This window comes from Chiloscyllium punctatum, chromosome 34, assembly GCF_047496795.1.
Source record: "Chiloscyllium punctatum isolate Juve2018m chromosome 34, sChiPun1.3, whole genome shotgun sequence".
NCBI classification, from domain to species: Eukaryota; Metazoa; Chordata; class Chondrichthyes; order Orectolobiformes; family Hemiscylliidae; genus Chiloscyllium; species Chiloscyllium punctatum.
Genome location: NC_092772.1, coordinates 56,706,683 through 56,729,925, shown reverse-complemented (window position 1 = coordinate 56,729,925; position 23,243 = coordinate 56,706,683). Strand labels below are relative to the sequence as shown.

Here is a 23,243-nt window from a genome sequence, read left to right as displayed (position 1 = left end):
TTAATACCTTCATTACATTACATTATTTCCTGTATTATCAATATCCTCATATTACAATACTGCAGGAAATACAGTTAAAAATCACACACCATCAGGTTAGAGTCCAACAGGCTCATTTGGAACCTTTCCAAGCGCTGCTTCTTCATCAGGTGGTTGTGATGTAGTTCCTGGCTTTGCCCAGTAGGCGCTGCTGCAGGGGGAGTTTCTGAGGCCTCTTCCCATGTTCCCCACTGTGGGAGCACCATCACTACAAAGACTGCAGTGGGTCAAGGCCACATGGACAATAAATGGGGCACTGACAGCATCACCCACACTGAGCACAAATTAATAAAGTTCTTAATTAAGAATAAAGAAATTATCTGTGAAAAATATCTCACAGGATTAGCGTTGGGGGTTAGAGTTAGGGTACCACAGCTGAACCCTGAGACAGTGTTTGGACACAGACTGTAACAGGACTGCTGAGATAATACAGAGGATGAAACACTTGGTCGGTTTTTTGAATAAAGGGACAACACTCCCACTGGGAGTTTTCCTGAGATGGTGCTGCTCAGAAGGATTTGTGCAAAATGAAAGGCGATTGCTGATCCCATTCCTGAGCTCAGGCTTTTCATCAGGAATCACACGATCCCCAGGCTCAGTGCAGTGGAAACTCAGTCAGTGCTGGACAGCCCCGTTCCCCAGAAGGTTTTGTTCTCCAGCCGCTCCATCCTGACGCTCAGGTGCTGTTGGTACAAGGCTCCGTGCTTCACCTGAGCAGGTCACCTCTCTCAAAGGGACACTATTCGATGCTGCCATCTTGTGTGGATTTTGTTTGCTATTGTAAGAGAAACCAGCAGAGAACAGGTTAAAAGAATCCAACACTTTGTACGTGTGTGTAAAGGAGCTGTTCAGGAGCACAGACACATGAAATGACCCTCAACATCCTGGGGACCAATGGGAGCTGGAAAATGGGTGACAGGAGCTGCACGGTGATGGAGCACAGAGTGTAGAGGAGAGGAGGCTTATAGGGAAGGCAATGGGCAAGAGCTGGACACTGCACAGGAGCTGTGCTGACTGACAGAGGGAGGGCCAGAGGAGAGAGTGAGAGAACCCTGCGATAGTTCCTCCTCCCACATTGAGGGCTGTACGTGGGGAAAGGCGGGGAGCACAGAGATGTGGATATTGAGAGAAACAAAGGAGATGGTATTCTCAGTGACTGATCCCTCCAATACCCAGGATAAGGGATGGGCTGTGTGGTTCAAAAAGTGGAGGAGAGTGAGCAACAACTTGCCTTTCAATAGCACCTTGTTCATTGTGTAGTATAGGAAAAGACAAGAGAGAGAGAGGCATTGGAATAACAGAGGGAGAAGGAGGAGAGAAACTTGGTCAAAGAGGTTTAGGTGAGGAATTACAGAGCTTCCGAGCCAGGCAGCTGAAGGCACAGCCACCAATGGGGCAGCAATGGAAATATCAGGGAGACAGGAGTACAGAGATCTGAGGGCTGTACAGCTGAAGGTGGTTACACATAGGGAGGGCTGAGGCCATGGAGGGATTGGAAAAAGGATGGGAATGTTCAAATCTGTCATTCTCAGTTAGAAACAGATTTAACGATGGAAAATCCACACCCACATGGAGTATGAACGTGAACCAGCTTATCCCTGTTTGTAGCCTCTGTATTCCCCCTTACAGCTTACTTTCCCACCGAGCTTTGTATCAGCAGCAAACTGGGACAATCCCACTCTATCCCCCCATCTCAGTCACTGATATAGATTGTGAGTCACTGAGGTCCCAGCACTGATCCTTGCAGCACCAGTTACATCCTGACAACTGGCAATGACCCTTTTGTTCCTGCTCTGTTCCTGTCCATTAACCAATCCACAATCCATGCTATATTACCCCCCCAATCCCCTGGGCCCTCATCTTGAGCAACAACCTATTGTGTGGCACCTTCTCAAATACCTTCTGAAATTCCCAATATATGCCCCATCCTCTGGTTCTCCAGTGGGATAATATTTGCTCCTTTCCAATCCACGGGGACTGTTCAGCAGCGAGAGGATGACGAGCTGGAAGTGACTGGATGCTGCTGCTCAATGAGAGGCTGGATTGAAGCATCCTCACAGCTCAGGGAATGGACAGGGACAGAGCTCAGCAACATTTCACACAATGTTATACAAAGATCAAAGGGTTACCATGGAAATAGTGGAACATTCCAGAACTCACCATCTTTGTGGCTTTAGGACAATGTAACCCACAATTCCAGTAACAATTCCAGCAGCAATCCCGATTCCCAATCCAACTCTTGCTCCAGTGGAGAGTCCAGGACCTAGAGACATAATGAAGCCATTAACAGACTGGGACACACAAACAAAACTTCAGCATCTCGTGTTTCAGAAGCAGCCCCAGTACAAACAGATCCCTGGGTAATTCTAGTCCTGGAGGGATGTGAGAGGTTAGATCCCAATATTCACACACACGCGCACAGAGCCCCACAATGAACACTGACCAGCATCAATCTCCCCTCAATTAAATACAACAGATGATGAAATTTTAAATTTAAGATTATTCTCCTGTGGAGAAGCTGACAGCATCGAAAGGAAAGTGTTTCATACGACTTTCAATATTATACTGCACTGCCTTCTATCCAGGGTCACTCCCTCTGGACTATATCTCTCTGTGCCCTCACCATGGTGGGCCTGTCCTTCCATTGGGACAGGACATACCCAGGGATGGTGATCGGGGAGTCTGTGATGTTGTGTTATTTCTGTCAGTGTGACTATGTTCCACAGTCTCCCAAGTTGGACCCCAGTCTCCAGATGTTAGTGAGGGGGACTTTGCAGGGTCAGCTGGGCTGGCTGTGACATTGCTGTGTCCTGATTCGATGCCTGGTTCACAGCCAGTGATCCATTCAGTTTTATTGTGGATTTTCCTGTCTAGGGGTTTGGTACAAACTGATTGATGCGCTCAGATAATTAAAAAGGCCAGGTAAACGTCCCCCAGATTAGTGTGGGACTGGAGTCATATGGAGACCAGCCTGGGTAAGGACGGCAGGTTTCCTTCCCTACGGAGACATGAGGGAACCAGATGGGGTTTTACAACAATCGAACAGCTTCCCATGAAGTTTTATTGGGAATAATTTTCTATTTTCAGATTTTTATTGAATAAACTGACTTGAAAATCTCAAACACCAATACCAGATTTTGAAGGAGCTGTGATCTATAACTCTGTTTTCATTTCTGTGGGAAGTGTAAAGCTCAGATTTGTAGCATTTATAATGGCAATTCCCTGTTCAGTGCACACAACTTTAAAAACTGGAAACAGCACAAAGCCACATGGAACCAAAGAAATCTCAACAAGGTGAGAAAATTCCCTTTCTTCCTGGGACTAGGTGGAAGGCCAGGTTACATCTGGATCAATATTACTCTACACTGATTTCAATCCCAATTCGTCAGTTTTCCAACAGGATGGTTCCATTCACATGGAAGCGAGACTCTCCACACAGAATTCCAGAAACACTAATGCTAACGGAAGCAGGAATTCTCAGAGTTCTGTACATGAGGGGCAGGAAGTGGAGTCTCAGAAACAGAAAGAACAATTCCAGGGACCTTAAGGACCAGTTCCAGGTAACAGTGACAGTGACTCACACCACTCACTCTAACTGAGTCATTCTTTGGTAAAATATCACACAGCATTTCAAACTATCCAGCATGATCAAATGTAAGAGCTGAAAGCACATGCAGTAGTTTAGAAACAGATTTACCTGGTACAGGTGTGTTTGGTCCAGGTGTAGGAGCTCGCTCTAAAGAAAACATCATGTGTTTAGTACGGTGTGTGAAACAAACTGCAGAAATGTTCAAATACTCTAGATTAGTCAATTAACAATGAATGTGCCATCTCAGGTCAAAGATGAAACAATAGCTGAAATATAGACCTCTCACCTGTCACAGAGAGATTGACTTGAACAACTTTCTCCCAATGAAGTTGTTTTCTCCTCTTACTGTAAATCTCACGCTGATACGCATCCTGGTCTGTCTCCCTGAGGTCAGAGATCAGAACTGACCAGTTGCCTTGTTCCAGTTGATCTTTGAACAGGTTTGTTCTGTTTCTGAACTGTGGGTTAGATTAGATTAGATTACTTACAGTGTGGAAACAGGCCCTTCGGCCCAACAAGTCCACACCGCCCCGCCGAAGCGCAACCCACCCATACCCCTACATCGACCCCTTACCTAACACTACGGGCAATTTAGCATGGCCAATTCACCTGACCTGCACATCTTTGGAGTGTGGGAGGAAACCGGAGCACCCGGAGGAAACCCACGCAGACACGGGGAGAATGTGCAAACTCCACACAGAGAGTCGCCTGAGGCGGGAATTGAACCAGGGTCTCTGGCGCTGTGAGGTAGCAGTGCTAACCACTGTGCCACCATGCCGCCCAAGTCATCACTCCCATTGACAAACTGGTGTAAAAATTCATATTTGAGTGTTCCCCAGATAACCAGTAAATCAGAGACTGGGACATTCCCTTTGTCGGTACAGGGCAGCACAACCTGCTCCCCAAGGAACCCAGAAACTGGGACAGGCGAGTCACCTGGAAAAGATTGGAAGTATTTGTCCAGTATTCACTGCTACTACATTATATCCCAATCCCATACCCAGTCCTATTCACAGCTTCTAAAATTATAATCTGCACTTTCAAATTACTTCAAAATAAAATTAGATACTGTGATAGGTGACAACTGAGGATTAACTGATTTGATTGTGGATTCAAATAAATAGCCACAAATTCAAAATAACCCTATCTCCAAAAGGTGCCACTCCCCACCTCCCGAAACTGATCTCATCTCCCTCCACCATTAATCTGACACACTTGGCGCCTCTTGTCTAGATGGTGTGAAGTCAAACACAGTGGATATCCAAAGAGACTTGGGTGTTCAAGTGGATAGATATTTAAAATGGCAAGAACAGGAAATAACGAGAAGTAATGGAGTTCTAGTCTTTAAATCCAGAGGACTGGAGTACACGAATGCAGACATTATGCTTAGACCCCACTTGGAATATTGTGAGCAGATCTGGGAACCGCAACGTAGGAAGGATAGAATGGCCTTGGAAAGAATACAAATGGTCGGTTTACAAGAATGATACCAGGACTTCAGGGGTTAAAGTATAAAGAGAGATGACACAAATTATGTCTTTTTTTCTAGAATTTCAAAAGGTTGAGGTGATATGATTGACATCTTCAAGATATTAACATGAAAAGGCAAGGTAGGTGGAGATAAACCATTTCCACTGATTGGGGATTGTAAAATTTCTCATACGCCTGAACCCAGTGCTTAGTACTCCATCCCAATACCACTCTACCAAACTGTCCCATCCCAGTGTCACTGAGTGTTGCTCAGGGTCCAGATGCCACTGTTCCCATCCCAGGGGTTAATCTGAAGACATTAAGTGCCTTCCTTTCAGCTCCCTCTCATGATGACAGTGTGTAATGTGAACCTACAATGTCCCACTCCCTCAGGTGGGTCCACTTGCAGCCCACACAGCACCTTAAAGCAAGAGGAATTCCTGATTCTCCCCCACCCCCAGCCTTTAATCACTGCTGAAATGTTCCAGCACTCACAGCACTGACCTGAAACAGCAGCAACAACATTTAGCAGCAGCAGCAGCAGCAGCAGCGGGGGGAGTAGTTTCTGGGAGCTGTGTCCCTGCAACAAGAAAACACAGTGAGTCCCTTTCCAACAGATTCACTGCTCGGAAAGTTTCCCCCAGACCCCCCTCCCTCCGTGTCCCCGGGTGGGAGACACTGACAGTAAGTACCTGCAGCTCCTTTCCCGGGACCGGGACCGGGACTGCGATCAGGATCAGAGGCAGACACTGACAGGAGACCGAGAAGTTGCGGAGAAACATTTGGTAAAACTCCATGTTGGAGGGAGAGCGGATTGTGTCTCACTCAGATATAACCCAGAGCTAATCCTGTAATGTCCCCCTGGACTCTCCCTCTCTCCTGGTCACTGGGAATTGTGTGTTTTGAATATTTAATATTCAGCTCACGCCCCTCTTGGAGGGTGGGATGAGGAAATACGGGGAAAAGCACGGGAATTCTTTCCCCTGGCGCGGGAGAATGCCACGGCTCCTCATTCTTGTTGGTTCAGGCTCAGAGCTGCAGGTCCTTACTGTCAGTGTCTCCCACCCGGGGACACGGAGGGAGGGAGGGAGGGAGGGGGGTCTGGGGGGATACTCACCCTCATCATCCCCCTCCCTCACCCTCATCATCCCCCCTCCCTCACCCTCATCATCCACCCTCACCCCCATCCCCCCCTCACCCTCATCATCCCCCCTCACCCTCATCATCCCCCTCCCTCATCCTCATCACACCCCTCCCTCACCCTCATCATCCCCCTCACCCTCATCACCCCCCTCTCACTCTCATCATCCCCCCTCACCCTCATCATCCCCCCTCATCCTCATCACACCCCTCCCTCACCCTCATCATCCCCCTCACCCTCATCACCCCCCTCTCACTCTCATCATCCCCCTCACCCTCATCATCCCCCCCTCACCCTCATCATCCCCCCTCACCCTCATCACCCCCCTCCCTCACCCTCATCCCCCCCTCACCCTCATCATCCCCTCCTCACCCTCATCATCCCCCTCACCCTCATCATCCCCCCATCATCCTCCCTCACCCTCATCATCCCCCCTCACCCTCATCACCCCCCTCCCTCACCCTCATCCCCCCCTCACCCTCATCATCCCCCCCTCACCCTCATCATCCCCCTCACCCTCATCATCCCCCCATCATCCTCCCTCACCCTCATCATCCCCCCTCACCCTCATCACCCCCCTCCCTCACCCTCATCCCCCCCTCACCCTCATCATCCCCCCCTCACCCTCATCATCCCCCTCACCCTTATCATCCCCCCCTCACCCTCATCATCCCCCTCACTCTCATCATCCCCCCCTCACTCTCATCATCCCCCCTCACCATCATCATCCCCCTCACCCCCATCATCCCCCCTCACCCTCATCATCCTCCCCTCACCCTCATCATCCCCCTCACCCTCATCATCCCCCCATCATCCTCATCATCCCCCCCTCACCCTCATCATCCCCCCCTCACCCTCATCATCCCCCTCACCCTCATCATCCCCCCTCACCCTCATCATCCCCCCCTCACCCTCATCATCCCCCTCACCCTCATCATCCCCCCATCATCCTCCCTCACCATCATCATCCCCCCTCACCATCATCATCCCCCTCACCCCCATCATCCCCCCTCACCCTCATCATCCCCCCTCACCCTCATCATCCCCCCTCACCCTCATCATCCCCCCCTCACCCTCATCATCCCCCTCCCTCACCCTCATCATCCCCCCTCACCATCATCATCCCCCTCACCCTCATCATCCCCCTCACCCTCATCATCCCCCCCTCACCCTCATCATCCCCCTCACCATCATCATCCCCCCTCACCCCCATCATCCCCCCTCACCCTCATCATCCCCCTCACCCTCATCATCCCCCTCACCCTCATCATCCCCCTCACCCTCATCATCCCCCTCACCCCCATCATCCCCCTCATCCTCATCATCCCCCTCACCCTCATCATCCCCCTCACTCTCATCATCCCCCCTCACCATCATCATCCCCCTCACCCCCATCATCCCCCCTCACCCTCATCATCCTCCCCTCACCCTCATCATCCCCCTCACCCTCATCATCCCCCCATCATCCTCATCATCCCCCCCTCACCCTCATCATCCCCCCCTCACCCTCATCATCCCCCTCACCCTCATCATCCCCCCTCACCCTCATCATCCCCCACTCACCCTCATCATCCCCCTCACCCTCATCATCCCCCCATCATCCTCCCTCACCATCATCATCCCCCCTCACCATCATCATCCCCCTCACCCCCATCATCCCCCCTCACCCTCATCATCCCCCCTCACCCTCATCATCCCCCCTCACCCTCATCATCCCCCCCTCACCCTCATCATCCCCCTCCCTCACCCTCATCATCCCCCCTCACCATCATCATCCCCCTCACCCTCATCATCCCCCTCACCCTCATCATCCCCCCCTCACCCTCATCATCCCCCTCACCATCATCATCCCCCTCACCCCCATCATCCCCCCTCACCCTCATCATCCCCCTCACCCTCATCATCCCCCTCACCCTCATCATCCCCCCCTCACCCTCATCATCCCCCTCACCCTCATCATCCCCCTCACCCCCATCATCCCCCTCATCCTCATCATCCCCCTCACCCTCATCATCCCCCTCACCCTCATCATCCCCCCCTCACCCTCATCATCCCCCTCACCATCATCATCCCCCCTCACCCCCATCATCCCCCCTCACCCTCATCATCCCCCCTCACCCTCATCATCCCCCCTCACCCTCATCATCCCCTCACCCTCATCATCCCCCCCTCACCCTCATCATCCCCCTCATCATCATCATCCCCCCTCACCCTCATCATCCCCCTCACCCTCATCATCCCCCCCTCACCCTCATCATCCCCCTCACCCCCATCATCCCCCCTCACCCTCATCATCCCCCTCACCCCCATCATCCCCCCTCACCCTCATCATCCCCCCTCACCCTCATCATCCCCCTCACCCTCATCATCCCCTACCCTCATCATCCCCCCCTCACCCTCATCATCCCCCCCTCACCCTCATCATCCCCCCCTCACCCTCATCATCCCCCCCTCACCCTCATCATCCCCCCCTCACCCCCATCATCCCCCTCATCCTCATCATCCCCCTCACCCTCATCATCCCCCCTCACCCTCATCATCCCCCCTCATCAAAGCGGTGAATTCAAAATTGAATCTCTCAATGAATTGTCCCTGCCCTCCCTCTCACTCCAAGTCCCCATGTCCCAGCCCTTCTCATGGACTGTATCTGTCAGTCATCACCCGGGGACAGGGCTGGATCATCAACCTGATCAGGAAGGGAATCTGTTGGAAAGGGACTCACTGTGTTTTCTTGTTGCAGGGACACAGCTCCCAGAAACTACTCCCCCCGCTGCTGCTGCTGCTGCTGCTAAATGTTGTTGCTGCTGTTTCAGGTCAGTGCTGTGAGTTGCTGGAACATTTCAGCAGTGATTAAAGGCTGGGGGTGGGGGAGAATCAGGAATTCCTCTTGCTTTAAGGTGCTGTGTGGGCTGCAAGTGGACCCACCTGAGGGAGTGGGACACAGTAGGTTCACAATTAAACACCATTAATATAACTTTTAGAAAAAAAAAGCTCTGGGATTTACATATGAAAAAACTGAAACCAACATGATCATTCTAAAAGATGAGACACTTAACAAACAATCCAGGTCTTTTTCAATGTTTAACGTCAGCTGCATCATACTGTAAACCTTTGCTACAAATTCTGTGTCTTGTGATTTAATGTTCCACAACCACCTGATGAAGGAGCAGCACTCCGAAAGCTAGTACTACCTGTTTGACTATAACCTGGCATTGTCTGATTTTTAACTTTGTTACACCCCAGTTCAACACCAGCACCACTAAATCACGATTAGTCACCATGATTGTGTGGGAGAGAGCTGTAAGGGAGGCACTTAATGTCTTCAGATTAACCCCTGGGATGTGAACAGTGGCATCTGAACCCTGAGCAACATTCAGTGACACTGATAAGATTACTTACAGTGTGGAAACAGGCCCTTCGGCCCAACAAGTCCTCATCGACCCTCCGAAGAACAACTCACCCAGACCCATTCCCCTACATTTACCCCTTTACCTAACGCTACTGGCAGTTTAGCATGGCCAATTCACTAATCTGCACATTTTTGGACTGTGGAAGGAAACTGGAGCATCCGGAGGAAACCCACTGGGAGAATGTGCAAACTCCAACACAGACAGTGGCCTGAGGCGGGAATTGAACCCGGGTCTCTGGCGCTGTGAGACAGCAGTGCTAACCACTGTGCCACCGTGCTGCCCGACGGGATGGGGGACTATAATTCATGGGACTGGGATGGGTCCTGAGCACTGGGATCAGTTCTGGAATTGAATAGAACTGGGAATTGTCCAAGAGTAGAGGGATTGGGGTATCAAGATTGGGATGTAGAGTGTGTTTGATCATGTAATGGTTGTTCAGACTTGCTGGTTACAACCAAGCTCACTCACTAACAATAGAAGCTTAACTTTCTGAGCAACACTAATGAATGATGAATCGACACAGGTTTCACATTCTGAATCATAAGAGTAAGTTTAATTTGTACAGAGAATCTCAGTATTGCACAGCCCATGCTAAACATTCTTATCTGAGAAATAATGAGATATACCTCCTCCTCCTCTTCCCCCCACTCCCTCCCTGGCCCAAAAGTGGACCCACCTAGGGAATGGACACAGTAGGTTCACATTTCACCTCATAATTGTGAGAGAGAGCTGAAAGGAAGGCACGTGATGTCTTTAGATTAACCCCTAGGATGGGAATATTGGCATCTGGACACTGAGCAACACTCTACTGGGATTGGAAACTGGGATCCAGTGGAAGTTTGGTGGGTTCCTGAGTATTGGGGTCAGGTTTCTTGCCAAAGCTGAAATCAAGTAGACCTGGGAATTGTCACTGTGTAAGGGGAGTGAGGTTATCAGGACTCATTATTGGGCTTTGGGTCCTGGGATAAGGCTGGATCAAGCTGTACTGGATCGGGGGAGCAAGATCTGACAGGTTAGTGGCGGAGGGAGTTGACGATCCACATTGCCTCGGCGCCTTTCACACCATCAGCTGCTGCCTCATCCCTATGCTATTCTTGCCTGTCACTGTCCCCCTCAACCTGTACGAAAGCCATTTCCACATTCTCGGGAACACCCTTTCACACACATCGCTCTCCTTTTTTACACTCAGGTCAGTGTTCTCTGTCCCAACCCCAAGTCAGTGATTTTTCTTGAAAGATTGTGTCTGGTTCGGAGGGTGTGTGCTATGAGAAAAAAATGATCAGACTGGAATTACATACCAATAAGTGAAGGCCATTTGATCGTGCCTGACCTGAATTTAACTTCAACTCTACCTTCCTGGACATCCTGAAAAACTTTCATCTTCTTGGTCATCAAGAATCTATCTGCCTCTGCCTTAAAGACTCTTAAATGTCATTCCAGATTTTAATATTGGATGCAAATTTCGTCATCTGCCATAGTTGGATTTGAACCCACAACCCCAGAATGTTAACCTGTGTTTATGGATTGCTGATTCAATGACATTACTCCAATGCCACCATCTCCATGTCAGACCCTTGGTCCTAGCTTCACCCACAAGAGTACGAAGTAAGATGGTGGTGGAGTAGACCTGATGTCCACTCTGCCTCCTTTCTTTCTCCTCCTTTCTTCTGGCCTTGGACACCTGGCCCAGGTATCCGAAGCAGGGATGCCAGTGGCCAGTGGGCCAGTGTAGTGCGTGGCAGTAGCCAGTGGAGACCATGTGGAGGTCCCCTGTGACATTTTGTTGTGGAGAGCCTTTGGACAGAGACTATTCTGTTTGTTTTTTAACTTTGCATTTTGTTTTTCTGACCTGTGGCCACACTGTCTACAGATGTAATGTAAATTCTTTTCTTAATTTTTCTATTCTGTAAGTAAAGATTGTACCTAGTACTCTGTACCTAAGATGCCATTGTATATTCCTTTGTATGTTCTTTGTATTTTCCACTCAAATCACTTTCTGACCTCTCTTTGCATCATCAGCTAATTTAGGTTCCAAACTTTGGATTCTTTCATCCAAACCATTTATAGAAATTATAAAGAGTTGAGGCCCCAACACTGAATCCTGTGGCACAGTCCTTATAAATCCTGCCAACCTGTGAAATGACTCATTTATTCCTACTTTTTGCTTCCTGTTCATAAGCCAATTTTCCATTGTGTTCCTTGGAGCAGTGAATGTTGAGAAGGGACTTGATAGGGGTGGATAAGATTGAGGGACATACATCATGTGGTCTGGAAGGTACTTTCTCCATGAGAAGAGCAGTCAGTCAGTAGAGGCTGCAGATTTAAGGTATGAGCTAGAAGGTGAAGAGGAGAGTGAGAGAATCTTTTTCACACAGAGGCTGGTGAGAGTCTGGAACTTTATGACTGAGAGTGTGATTGAGTCAGAAACTCCTCTTATATTTAAGCTGTGTTCAGATATTCAATTGTGTTGCCATGGTGTCCTGGACAATAGGCAAAGAGCTGGAACTGGAGTAGTTATCGTCAGACCATTGTTAAGTATTGTAAACACGATGGGCCAAATGGCCTCCTGTGCTGTAAGTGTCTGAGTCCGGTATCCGGCTGTTTTTTCCCAGTGTGTGCCCAAATGGGAAACATAGCTATGGAGAAGGAGACAGGCAATAAGGGGTAAAGATTAAGGAACCTTGGATGATGAGAACGGAGGAGCTTCTCGTCAAAAGAAAGAAGGTAGCTTACGTAAGGTGGAGGAAGCTAGGGTCTTGCTCAGCTCTAGAGGATTACAGGCAGGCGAGGAAAAATGGTCTGAGGAGAGCCAGGAGGGGGCACGAAAAAGGCTTGGCAGGAAGGATTAGGGAGAATCCAAAGGCATTTTACACGTATGTGAGGAATAAGAGAATAATCAAAGAAAGAGTAGGGCCGATCAGGGATAGCATAGGGAACTTGTTGTATAGAGACTGAGGAAGTAGGGGAAGTCCTAAATGAGTTTTTTTTCTTCTGTCTTTACTAAAGAAAAGGACCTTGTAGTGAATGAAACCATTGAGGAGCGTGCTGGAATGCAGAGATTGAGGAAGCTGATGTGCTGAAAATTTTGACAAACATTAAAATTGACAAGTCGTCAGGGCCAGACCAGATTTGTCCTCGGCTGCTTTGGGAAGCGAGAAATGTGATTGCTTCGCCGCTTGTGAGGATCTTTGCATCCTCGCTGTCCACTGGAGTCATACCTGAGGACTGGAGGGAGGCAAATGTAATTCCTCTCTTCAAGAAAGGAAATAGGGAAATCCCCGGCAATTACAGACCAGTCAGTCTCACGTCTGTCGTCTGCAAGGTGTTAGAAAGGATTCTGAGGGATAGGATTTATGACCATCTGGAAGAGCATGGCTTGATTAAATGCAGTCAGCATGGCTTTGTGAGGGGCAGGTCATGCCTCATCAATCTTATTGAGTTCTTTGAGGATGTTACTAGACAAGTAGATAAGGGTCGAGCGGTGGATGTGGTGTAAATGGACTTCAGCAAGGCACTTGATAAAGTTCCCCATGGTAGGTTCATTCCGAAGGTCAGGAGGAATGGGATACAGGGAAATTTAGCTGTCTGGATACAGAATTGGCTGGTTGACAGAAGACAGTGAGTGGTAGTAGAAGGAAAGTATTCTGCCTGGAAGTCAGTGGTGAGTGGTGTTCCACAGGGCTCTGTTCTTGGGCCTCTACTGTTTGTAATTTTCATTAATGACTTGGATGAGGAGATTGAAGGATGGGTTAGCAAGTTTGCAGACGACACAAAGGTTGGAGGTGTCTTCGACAGTATAGAGGACTGTTGTAGGCTGCAGCGTGACATTGACAGGATGCAGAGATGGGCTGAGAGGTGGCAGGTGGAGTTCAACCTGGATAAATGTGAAGTGATGCACTTTGGAAAGTCGAACTTGAAAGTTGAGTACAGGATTAAAGACCGGATTCTTGGCTGTATGGAGGAACAGCAGGATCTTGGTGTGCAGGTACATAGATCTCTTAAAATGGCCACCCAAATGAACAGGGTCATTAAAAAAGCATATGGTGTTTTGGCTTTCATTAACAGGGGGATTGAGTTTAAGAGTTGTGAGATCTTGTTGCAGCTCTATAAAACTTTGGTTAGACCGCACTTGGAATACTGTGTTCAGTTCTGGTTGCCATATTATAGGAAAGATGTGGATGCTTTGGAGAGGGTTTAGAGGAGGTTTACCAGGATGCTGCCTGGACTGGAGGGCTTATCTTATGAAGAGAGGTTGACTGAGCTCGGACTTTTTTCATTGGAGAAAAGGAGGAGGAGAGGGGACCTAATTGAGGTGTACAAGATAGTGAGAGGCATAGATAGAGTCAATAGCCAGAGACTATTTCCCAGGGCAGAAATTGTTAACACGAGAGGTCATAGTTTTAAGCTGTTTGGCGGAAAGTGTAGAGGGGATGTCAGAGGCGGGTTCTTTATGCAGAGAGTTGTGAGAGCATGGAATGTGTTGCCAGCAGCAGTTGTGGAAGCGAGATCATTGGGGATATTTAAGAGACTGCTGGACATGCATATGGTCACAGAAATTTGAGGGTGTGTACATTAGGTTTACCTCACATGAGGATCAGTGGTCAGCACAACAACATGGGCTGAAGGGCCTGTTCTGTGCTGTACTGTTCTATGTTCTAAGTAACACAGTACTGTCCAGCTGCTTAGTGCTGACAAATATCCAGCACAAGTTCCCTTTAGTTGGAGACCCTCAGTATCTGAGCTTTAACCTTCCCTCAGAAATGAAAGCAGTGAGTTACTGATCAGAGCTTCTTGTAAATCCAGTGTAACCATGTGAAGCTTGGGATGTAATATACTAACAGGAAGGTTCTATCTGTGGATAAATACTTCCAATCTTTTCCAGGTGACTCGCCTGTCCCAGTTTCTGGGTTCCTTGGGGAGCAGGTTGTGCTGCCCTATATCTACAAAGGGAATGTCCAAGTCTCTGATTTACAGATTATTTGGGGGACGCCCAGGAGTGAAATCGTACACAAGTTTGTTGATGGGAATGATGATTTCAGAGAACAAGACCCACGGTTCAGAAACAGAACAAAACTGTTCAAAGATCAACTGGAACAAGGCAACTGGTCAGTTCTGACCTCTGACCTCAGGGAGACAGACCAGGATGAATACCAGTGTCAGATTTACAGCAAGATGGGGGATCGCTTTCGATGGCTGGAAGTTGTTTCAGTCCATCTCTCTGTCACAGGTGAGTGTTTTCGTTTGGTTATTTTGCTCTGAGTTTGATTTCCTGAGATAATAGTATAGTAGTCATGTTGGGAAACTGGACTTTGAATTTTTCTGCAGTTTGTTTCACACACTGTACTAAACACATGATGTTTTCTTTAGAGCGAGCTCCTACACCTGGACCGAACACACCTGTACCAGGTAAATCTGTTTCTAAACTACTGCATGTGCTTTCAGCTCTTACACTGGATCATGATGGATAGACAGGGAGGAAGGTTGGAAGGTTTGAAATGCTGTGTGATATTTTACCAAAGAATGACTCCGTGAGAGTTAGTGGTATGAGCCACTGTTCCCTGGAAGTGGTCCTTAATCTTCCTGGGATTGTTATTTCTGTTTCTGAGTCACCCCTTCCTGTCCCTTAGATACAGAATACTAGGGATTCCTACTTCCTACTATCATTAGTGTTTCTGGAATTCTGTGTGGAGACTCTCGGTACAATGTGAATGGAACCCTCCTCTTGGGAAACTGATGGGATTGGGAATGATGCTGGTTGAAGTCAGTGAAGCCATATTGACTGGTCTTCCACCCAGTCCCTGGCAGAAAGGGAATTTTCTCATCTTGTTGAGATTTACTTGCTTGCATATGGCTCTGTGCAGTTTCCAGTTTAAAGAAAGATTAGAGTCTGCACACAGTGGAGGGAATCTTTGTTAGAAATAATGTGATCTTGAGCTTTAATCTTCCCATAGAAATGAAAGCAGTGAGTTACTGATCAGAGCTTCTTGTAAATCCAGCATCACAGTGTAACCATGTGAAGCTTGGGCTGTAATGTACCAACAGGGAGGTTCTATCTGTGGATAAATACTCTCAATCTTATCCAGGTGACTCGCCTGTCCCAGTTTCTGGGTTCCTTGGGGAGCAGGTTGTACTGCTCTGTACCTACAAAGGGAATATCCCAGTCTCTGATTTACTGGTAATCTGGGGGACACCCAAGAGTGAAATGGTACACGAGTTTGTGAACGGGATCGAAGATTTGAGAAAACAAGACCCATGGTTCAGAAACAGAACAAACCTGTTCAAAGATCAACTGGAACAAGGCAACTGGTCAGTTCTGACCTCTGACCTCAGGGAGACAGACCAGGATGAGTATCAATGTCAGATTTACAGCAAGATGGAGGAACACTTTCATCATGATGGAGTTGTTTCAGTCCATCTCTCTGTGAGAGATGAGATATTTCTGTTTCAGGTATTCTCTGTTAAGTCTCTGATTTTACAGAGACAATAATCCAGTGGTGAGTTATGTTGACATGTGACACCAGTCCAACATTACCCTGGTTGACATTTAATTGCCCTCTTTAATTATCTGAGCACATCAATCAGTTTGCACCAAACCCCGGGACAGGAAAATCCACAATAAATCTGAATGGATCACTGGCTGTGAGCCAGGCATCGAATCAGGACACAGCAATGTCACAGCCAGCCCAGCTGACCCTGTAAAGTCCCCCTCACTAACATCTGGGGACTGGGGTCCAACTTGGGAGACTGTGGGACATAGTCACACTGACAGAAATAACACAACATCCCAGACTCCCCGATCACTATCCCTGGGTATGTCCTGTCCCACTGGAAGGACAGGCCCACCAGAGGTGAGGGCACTGAGCGATACAGTCTGGAGGGGGTGACCCTGGATTGAAGGCAGTGTGGTATTATATTGACCCAGTTGTAAAGCACATTGAAATTCATCTCAAGCACTTTCCTCTCAATGCTGTAGGCTTCTCTACAGGAAAATAACTGTAAAATAAAACAATTTCATCAGTGGTTTAATTGGAGGTAAACTGATGCTGGTCAGTGTACAGTTCTCAATACTGGAAGGCATGTATCAATCCCATCGTGGGGCAGTGTGTGTGTGTGCAAAGAGCTGTGGGGTGGTCCGGTGTGTGTGTGTGTGTGTGATTATTGGGATCTAACCTCCCACATTCCTCCAGGACTAGAATTACCCAGGGATCTGTTTGTACTGGGGCTGGTTCTGAAACACTAGGTGCTGAAGGTCTCTGCTGTTAGTTTTGTTTGTGTGTCCCAGTCTGTTAATGGCTTCACTCTGTTTTTCAGGTCCTGGACTCTCCACTGGACTAAGAGTTGGATTGGGAATTGGGATTGGTGCTGTTCTTGTTGTTGCTGGAATTGTGTTTTATATCATCCAAAAGCAACAAAGAAGGTGAGTTCTGGAATGTTCCACGATTTCCATGGTAACCCTTTGATCTTTGTATAACATTGTGTGAAATGTTGCTGAGCTCTGTCCCTGTCCATTCCCTGAGCTGTGAGGATGCTTCAATCCAGCCTCTCATTGAGCAGCAGCATCCAGTCACTTCCAGCTTGTCATCCTCTCGCTGCTGAACCGTCCCCGTGGATTGGAAAGGTATAAATATTATCCCACTGGAGAACCAGAGGATGGGGCACATATTGGAAATTTCAGGAGGTATTTGAGAAGGTGCCACACAATAGGTTGTTGTACAAGATGAGTGCCCAGGGGACTGGGGGGTAATGTAGCATGGATTGAGGATTGGTTAATGGACAGGAACAGAGCAGGAACAAAAGGGTCATTGTCAGTTGTCAGGATGTAACTGGTGCTGCAAGGATCAGTGCTGGGACCTCAGTGACTCACAATCTATATCAGTGACTGAGATGGGGGGATAGAGTGGGATTGTCCCAGTTTGCTGCTGATACAAAGCTCAGTGGGAAAGTAAGCTGTGAGGAGGATACAGAGGCTGCAAACAGGGATAAGCTGGTTCACGTTTATATTCCATGAGGTTGTGGATGTTCCATCGTTAAATCTGTTTCAGACTGAGATGGACAGATTTGAACATTCCTATCTTTTTTCCAATCCTTTCATGGCCTCAGCCCTCCCAATCTGTAACCACCTTCAGCTGTACAGCCCTCAGATCTCTGTGCTCCTGTCTCCCTGATATTTCCATTGCTGCCCCATTGGTGGCTGTGCCTTGAGCTGCCAGGCTTTGGAGCTCTGTAATTCCTCACCTAAACCTCTTTTGTCTGAGTTTCTCTCCCTCCGTCTCCCTCTGTCTCCCCAATGCCTCTTTTTTCCTTGTCTTTTCCTATACTGCACAATGTGCAAGGTGGTATGGAAATGCAAGTTGTTGTTCACTCTCTTGCACTTTTCGAACCACACTGTCAATCCCTTATCCTGGGTATTGGAGGATTCAGTCACTGGGAAGCCCATCTTGGATTTCCTTGTATCTCTCAATATCCACATCTCTGTGCTCCCCGCCTTTCCCCACGTACAGCCCTCAATGTGGGAGGAGGAACTATCGCAGGGTTCTCTCACTCTCTCCTCTGGCCCTCCCTCTGTCAGTCAGCACAGCTCCTGTGCAGTGTCCAGCTCTTGCCCATTGCCTCCCCTATGAGCCTCCTCTCCTCTCCACTCTGTGCTCCGTCACCGTGCAGCTCCATTGGTCCCCGTGATGTTGAGGGTCATTTAATGGGTCTGTGCTCCTTTTACACACGTGTCCAAAGTGTTGGATTCTTCTAATGTGTACTCTGCTGGTTTCTCTCTCCACAGGAAACAAAATCCACACAAGATGGCAGCATCGAATGGTGTCTCTTTGAGAGAGGTGACCTGTTCAGGTGAAGCACGGAGCCTTGTGCCACAAGCACCTGAGCATCAGGATGGAGCGGCTGGGGAACGGGACTGTCAAGCACGAACCGAGTTTCCATTGCACTGAGCCGGGCTCAGAGAGGGTGAATCAGCCCAGTGTTGGGGGGATCGAGTGATTGCTGGTGGAAAGTCTGAGCACAGGATTGGGATCAACAATCACTTCCCACTTTGCACAAACCCTTCTAAGAAGCACACTTCAGGAGAGAAACTCCCAATGGGCATATTATCACTTTATGACCCTGAACTGTATTTTATCTATACAATTAGAATCAAAAAGATGTACAGCATGGAAACAGACCCTTTGGTCCAACTCGTCCATGCCGATCAAATATCCTAACCTCATCTCGTCCCATTTGCCAGCACCCAGCCCAAATCCCTCCAAGCCCTTCCTATTCATATACTCATCCAGATGCCTTTTAAATGCTGTCATTGTACCAGCCTCCACCACTTCCTCTGGCAGCTCATTCCATACACATACCACCCTCTGTGAAAACGTTGCCCTTTAGGTCCCTTTTATATCTTTCTCCTCTCAGCCTAAACCTATCCCCTCTAGTTCAGGACACCCCCTCTTTTTTTTTTGGTGCCGTGACTTGTTTCGGCTTTGACAGATTGTGAACAGTAAGAGTTAAATGTCCCCCCAGACCCAATCTTTGCTCAGACCGATTCTTTCGGGCTGGGCTGGAAAATATACAGTGAGGGGTCACATCAGACTCCACCTGAATGAGAGGAAACCAAACGTTCTTAAAATACTCACGTCTGGCCGGCCGAATTCCTCAACACTCAATAGTGAAAGACATTTAACTCTTACACCGCTGTTCACAGTCTGTCCAAGCCGAAACGTGTCATGGCACCAAAATGAAGATTTCGGCTCCTTGGGGGGGGGGGGAGAGGGGGGAGTGATGGGAGGGGGGGGGGGTGCACTTGGCTCAAGATCGGTCAAAAGAGTCGACAAATATGGTCTATTCAAAAAGCAACGGTCATTAGTTTATTGAATTAAGGTACCTTGACACAATTCTATCCAGCAACATGGAGGTTGAAGCTTCTATGTTCCATGGTGAAGTTGCACAATTGCATTTGAAAATTACATGTAGATGTTTTTTAGTAATAGTACAACCTTAATCACAAGAAAGACCAATCACATATAATAAGGTGACATGATTTACAGCAAGTTATTCCAATTATATTTCCTGAGAAAGGGTTCTTAATTAAAAAAAAGTCCAATCAACTCTAATATGGTGATATGATTGAAGACAGGCTAATCCAATGGTATTTTTTAAGAAGGATATCTTATTTACATAAATTGTCATGCCATGTATCAGTTCAAGGTTAGTTCAAGTGGTCAATTAATGTGGCAGTATTCATCTTATGAAAACTCTATTGTCCTTTTATCTTTGAACTGCAACTTAACTCTGAAAATCAGCAGTGTGGTTCACAAGCCATTTTATAGTATTCTTTTAAATTGAGAAACCATTTTGTTATAATAAAAATCTATGTATTTTTGTTGCCTAAATTCAAATGTTAGATCCTCACCTAAACTTACGCCCTCTAGTTCAGGACTCTTCTCCCCCACCCCACCCCAGGGAAAAGACCTGAACAATACTGTGATGTACTGTTCTCTTAAACATACAACAGTACAGGCCCTTCGGCCCTCGATGTTATGCTGGCCTTCTATTCGACTCTTTAAGATCAAACTAACCTACATACCCTTCATTTTACAATCATCCAAAGTTTTTGCTCCGGAAGTAGTTGGTCAGTTTTTTCATGGAAATGGTGGAGCATATGTTGTAAATGTTTGACATCTATGTATGTCTATTTTTGTCTTGAACTCTTAAGTTTCTACCTGTAGTTTGAGCTCCAAGCTGTGATTAAAGAGAAGCTGGCGCTGATATTAGTGGGACTATAGTCTGATATTTATTGACTCTGCTGGTCACTGTGTGAACAGAGGGGCTGCTGTCTACAGGCAATAAGTCCCTGATACGACTTGGAGCGAATGGAATTGGCTGAAGCCAGTGATCAGCGATTGCGGGAATCTCAGGAAGAGCCTGGGACTGATCATCCAGTCAGTGTTTCTGATGGTTGGAAGTGCAGATGTTTAGGGGATGGGGTCGGGGGGTGTGTGGGTCCCAATTTTTATTTTTAATTTTTCTCTGCAGAATGTGGACCTTGCTAGCTGGCCAGCATTTATTGCCCATCCCGAGTTGCTTTTCAAGGAGGTGGTGAGCTGCATTTTTTGAACTGCTGAAGTCCACTTTCTGTGGGTTGACCCACAATGCCATTAGAAAGCGAATTCCAGAACTTTGATCCATTGACAGTGAAGGAATGGCAATATAATTCCAAATCAGGGATAATGAATGTCTCGGAAGTGAAGTTGCAGATGGCTGTGTTCCCATGAACCTGCTGCCCTAGATAGAAGTGGTCACGGGTTTGGAACGTTCTATCTGAGGATCTTTGAACTTGTACAATGCGTTATGTAGATGATAACACACTGTAGTTATTGAGCATTGGTGGGGAAGGGAGTGGACGCTTGTGGGTGTGGTGCCAATCAAGAGTTGCTTTGACCTGCATAGTGTTGGTGCTGCTCCCATCCAGGTAAGTATTCCATGACATTCTTGACTTGTGCCTTAGAGACGATGAACAGGCTTTGGGGAGTCAGGAGGTAGGTTAGTATTTAACTTGTACTTCTGGTTGTTTTAAGGTCTAACTGCAATACTTATTCTTTGAAAAACTAGCAAGATTTTGGTCCTTCAGTAGTGCCTCGTTTTCTTTCACTGTCTGGTGAAGGAGGACGAACTGGTTTTTTTAAAAGCAGCAGTTAAATTTGATCAAAATCAGTGGACTTAAGTTCACTTATCAGTGCAGCTGTAACACGCCGAACAGTCAGGGACAAATGATTTCTTGGGGAAAGGGCCTTGGCACGTTGGTCCTCAAGAGTACGGTGGGAAGTTCAGGCGACTTTTAGTTTTATGAAGATGTTCCCCTTGGCCGTACTGTGGGTGAGGTTTGAGGAGGGAACCGGAGGAGGTTGGCTGACAGAACGAGAGGCGTAAAATATTTCCTCCTCCGAACCAGAGTCCCATTCCTCATCTGCAGATGGATCAGGATTCTTTAGTCCTGGGTCTTTGGGGGATGGGAGGGTGGGGTGTAAGTGAATAGTCGTTATTGTCAGTCTGGTCTTGCACAGCTGCAGTCTGTTGATTATTCACTCGCTTCCCCTTTTCTTTGAAGTGCTTGACATTTCAGCGTAGGTTCTGAATCTTTGCTTTCCTTCTTATTTTTTCCTATTTTCTCCCGAGCCACTGCCAACTCTGCTTCTAAATCGTGTGCTTCACATTTGTGTTTTAGTTCTGTCCAGTCTAGTTCAGATCCTCCCTCAGTTAATGGGCTAATTCCCCGTTTAATACAGCTTTGTCTCCATGATGATTCGTGGATTTTTCACTAGCTACCTTTCCACGCTGATATGGCTTCTTTTTGCTTGCTTCCCTTTTTTCCAAATCCCTTGTTCAACTTTAATGAGTTAAACATTATGTGCCTCCTACAGGCCAGTCCTTATTCGGTCGAGCAGCTGCGACTGATGTTCTCCTTAATTGTTTCTCATAATTAGGATACAGAGTTATTATTTTTGTTCGGGAATATTTGTCTTACATCTTATTAAGGATTGCACCCATATTTATCTGACTTACTTCAAATCTTCACAAAACTGCTGATCTCCACGTGCTCCAACCCCAATTACTTCAGGGGCTTCAACCCCAGTTACTACAGGGGCATCAACAGTCAAGGTATAATCTTGTGGGCCCATTGGTCTCGAGTCTGACCTCTCGGTGAAGCTAGTCTCATTTGCCCATATCTTTCTAAACCATTTCTATTCATAAACACATTCAAATGCCTTTTAAATGTTGTAATTGTACCAACATCCACCACTTCCTCTGGCAGCTTGTTCTATACATGCACCACCATCTGTGAGAAAAAGTTGCCTCTTAAGTATCTTTTATATCTTTCGCTTCTAACCCTAAACCTGTGCTCTGGAGTTCTGGACTCGCCCATGCTAGGGAAAAGACCTTGTCTATTTACCCTTTCCATACCCCTCATGATTTTATAAACTCGATAAGGTCACCCTCAGCCTCCAATGCTCCAGGGAAAACAGCACCAACCTTCATTTATGTAGAGTCATAGAGATGTACAGCTTGGAAACAGACCCTTCGGTCCAACCCGTCCATGTCGACCAGATATCCCAACCCAATCTAGTCCCACCTGCCAGCAACCGGCCCATATCCCTCCAAACCCTTCCTATTCATATACCCATCCAAATGCCTCTTAAATGTTGCAATTGTACCAGCCTCCGCCACATTATCTGGCAGCTGATTCCATACACGTACCACCCTCTGCGTGAAAAGGTTGCCCGTGAGGTCTCTTTTATATCTTTCCCCTCTCATCCTAAACCTATGCCCTCTAGTTCTGGACTCCCCGACCCCAGGGAAAAGACTTTGTCTATTTATCCTATCCATGCCCCTCATAATTTTGTAAACCTCTATAAGGTCACCCCTCAGCCTCCGACGCTCCAGGGAAAACAGCCCCAGCCTGTTCAGCCTCTCCCTGTAGCTCAGATCCACCAACCCTGGCAACACCCTTGTAAATCTTTTCTGAACCTTTTCAAGTTTCACAACATCTTTCCGATAGGAAGGAGACCAAAATTGCACACAATATTCCAACAGTGGCCTAACCAAT

General features: G+C 47.5%; 1 protein-coding gene across 1 annotated transcript; it reads left to right on the top strand.

The window, feature by feature from the left end:
- Positions 1–6,094: 6,094 nt before the first annotated feature.
- LOC140458965 (CD276 antigen-like) lies at positions 6,095–16,320 on the top strand. Its single transcript, XM_072553701.1, has 5 exons — positions 6,095–6,148; positions 9,053–9,182; positions 14,532–14,876; positions 15,017–15,055; positions 15,733–16,320. The coding sequence occupies exons 1-5, from the start codon at positions 6,095–6,097 to the stop codon at positions 16,134–16,136; spliced, it is 972 nt and encodes a 323-aa protein (XP_072409802.1). The 3' UTR covers positions 16,137–16,320.
- Positions 16,321–23,243: the final 6,923 nt, after the last annotated feature.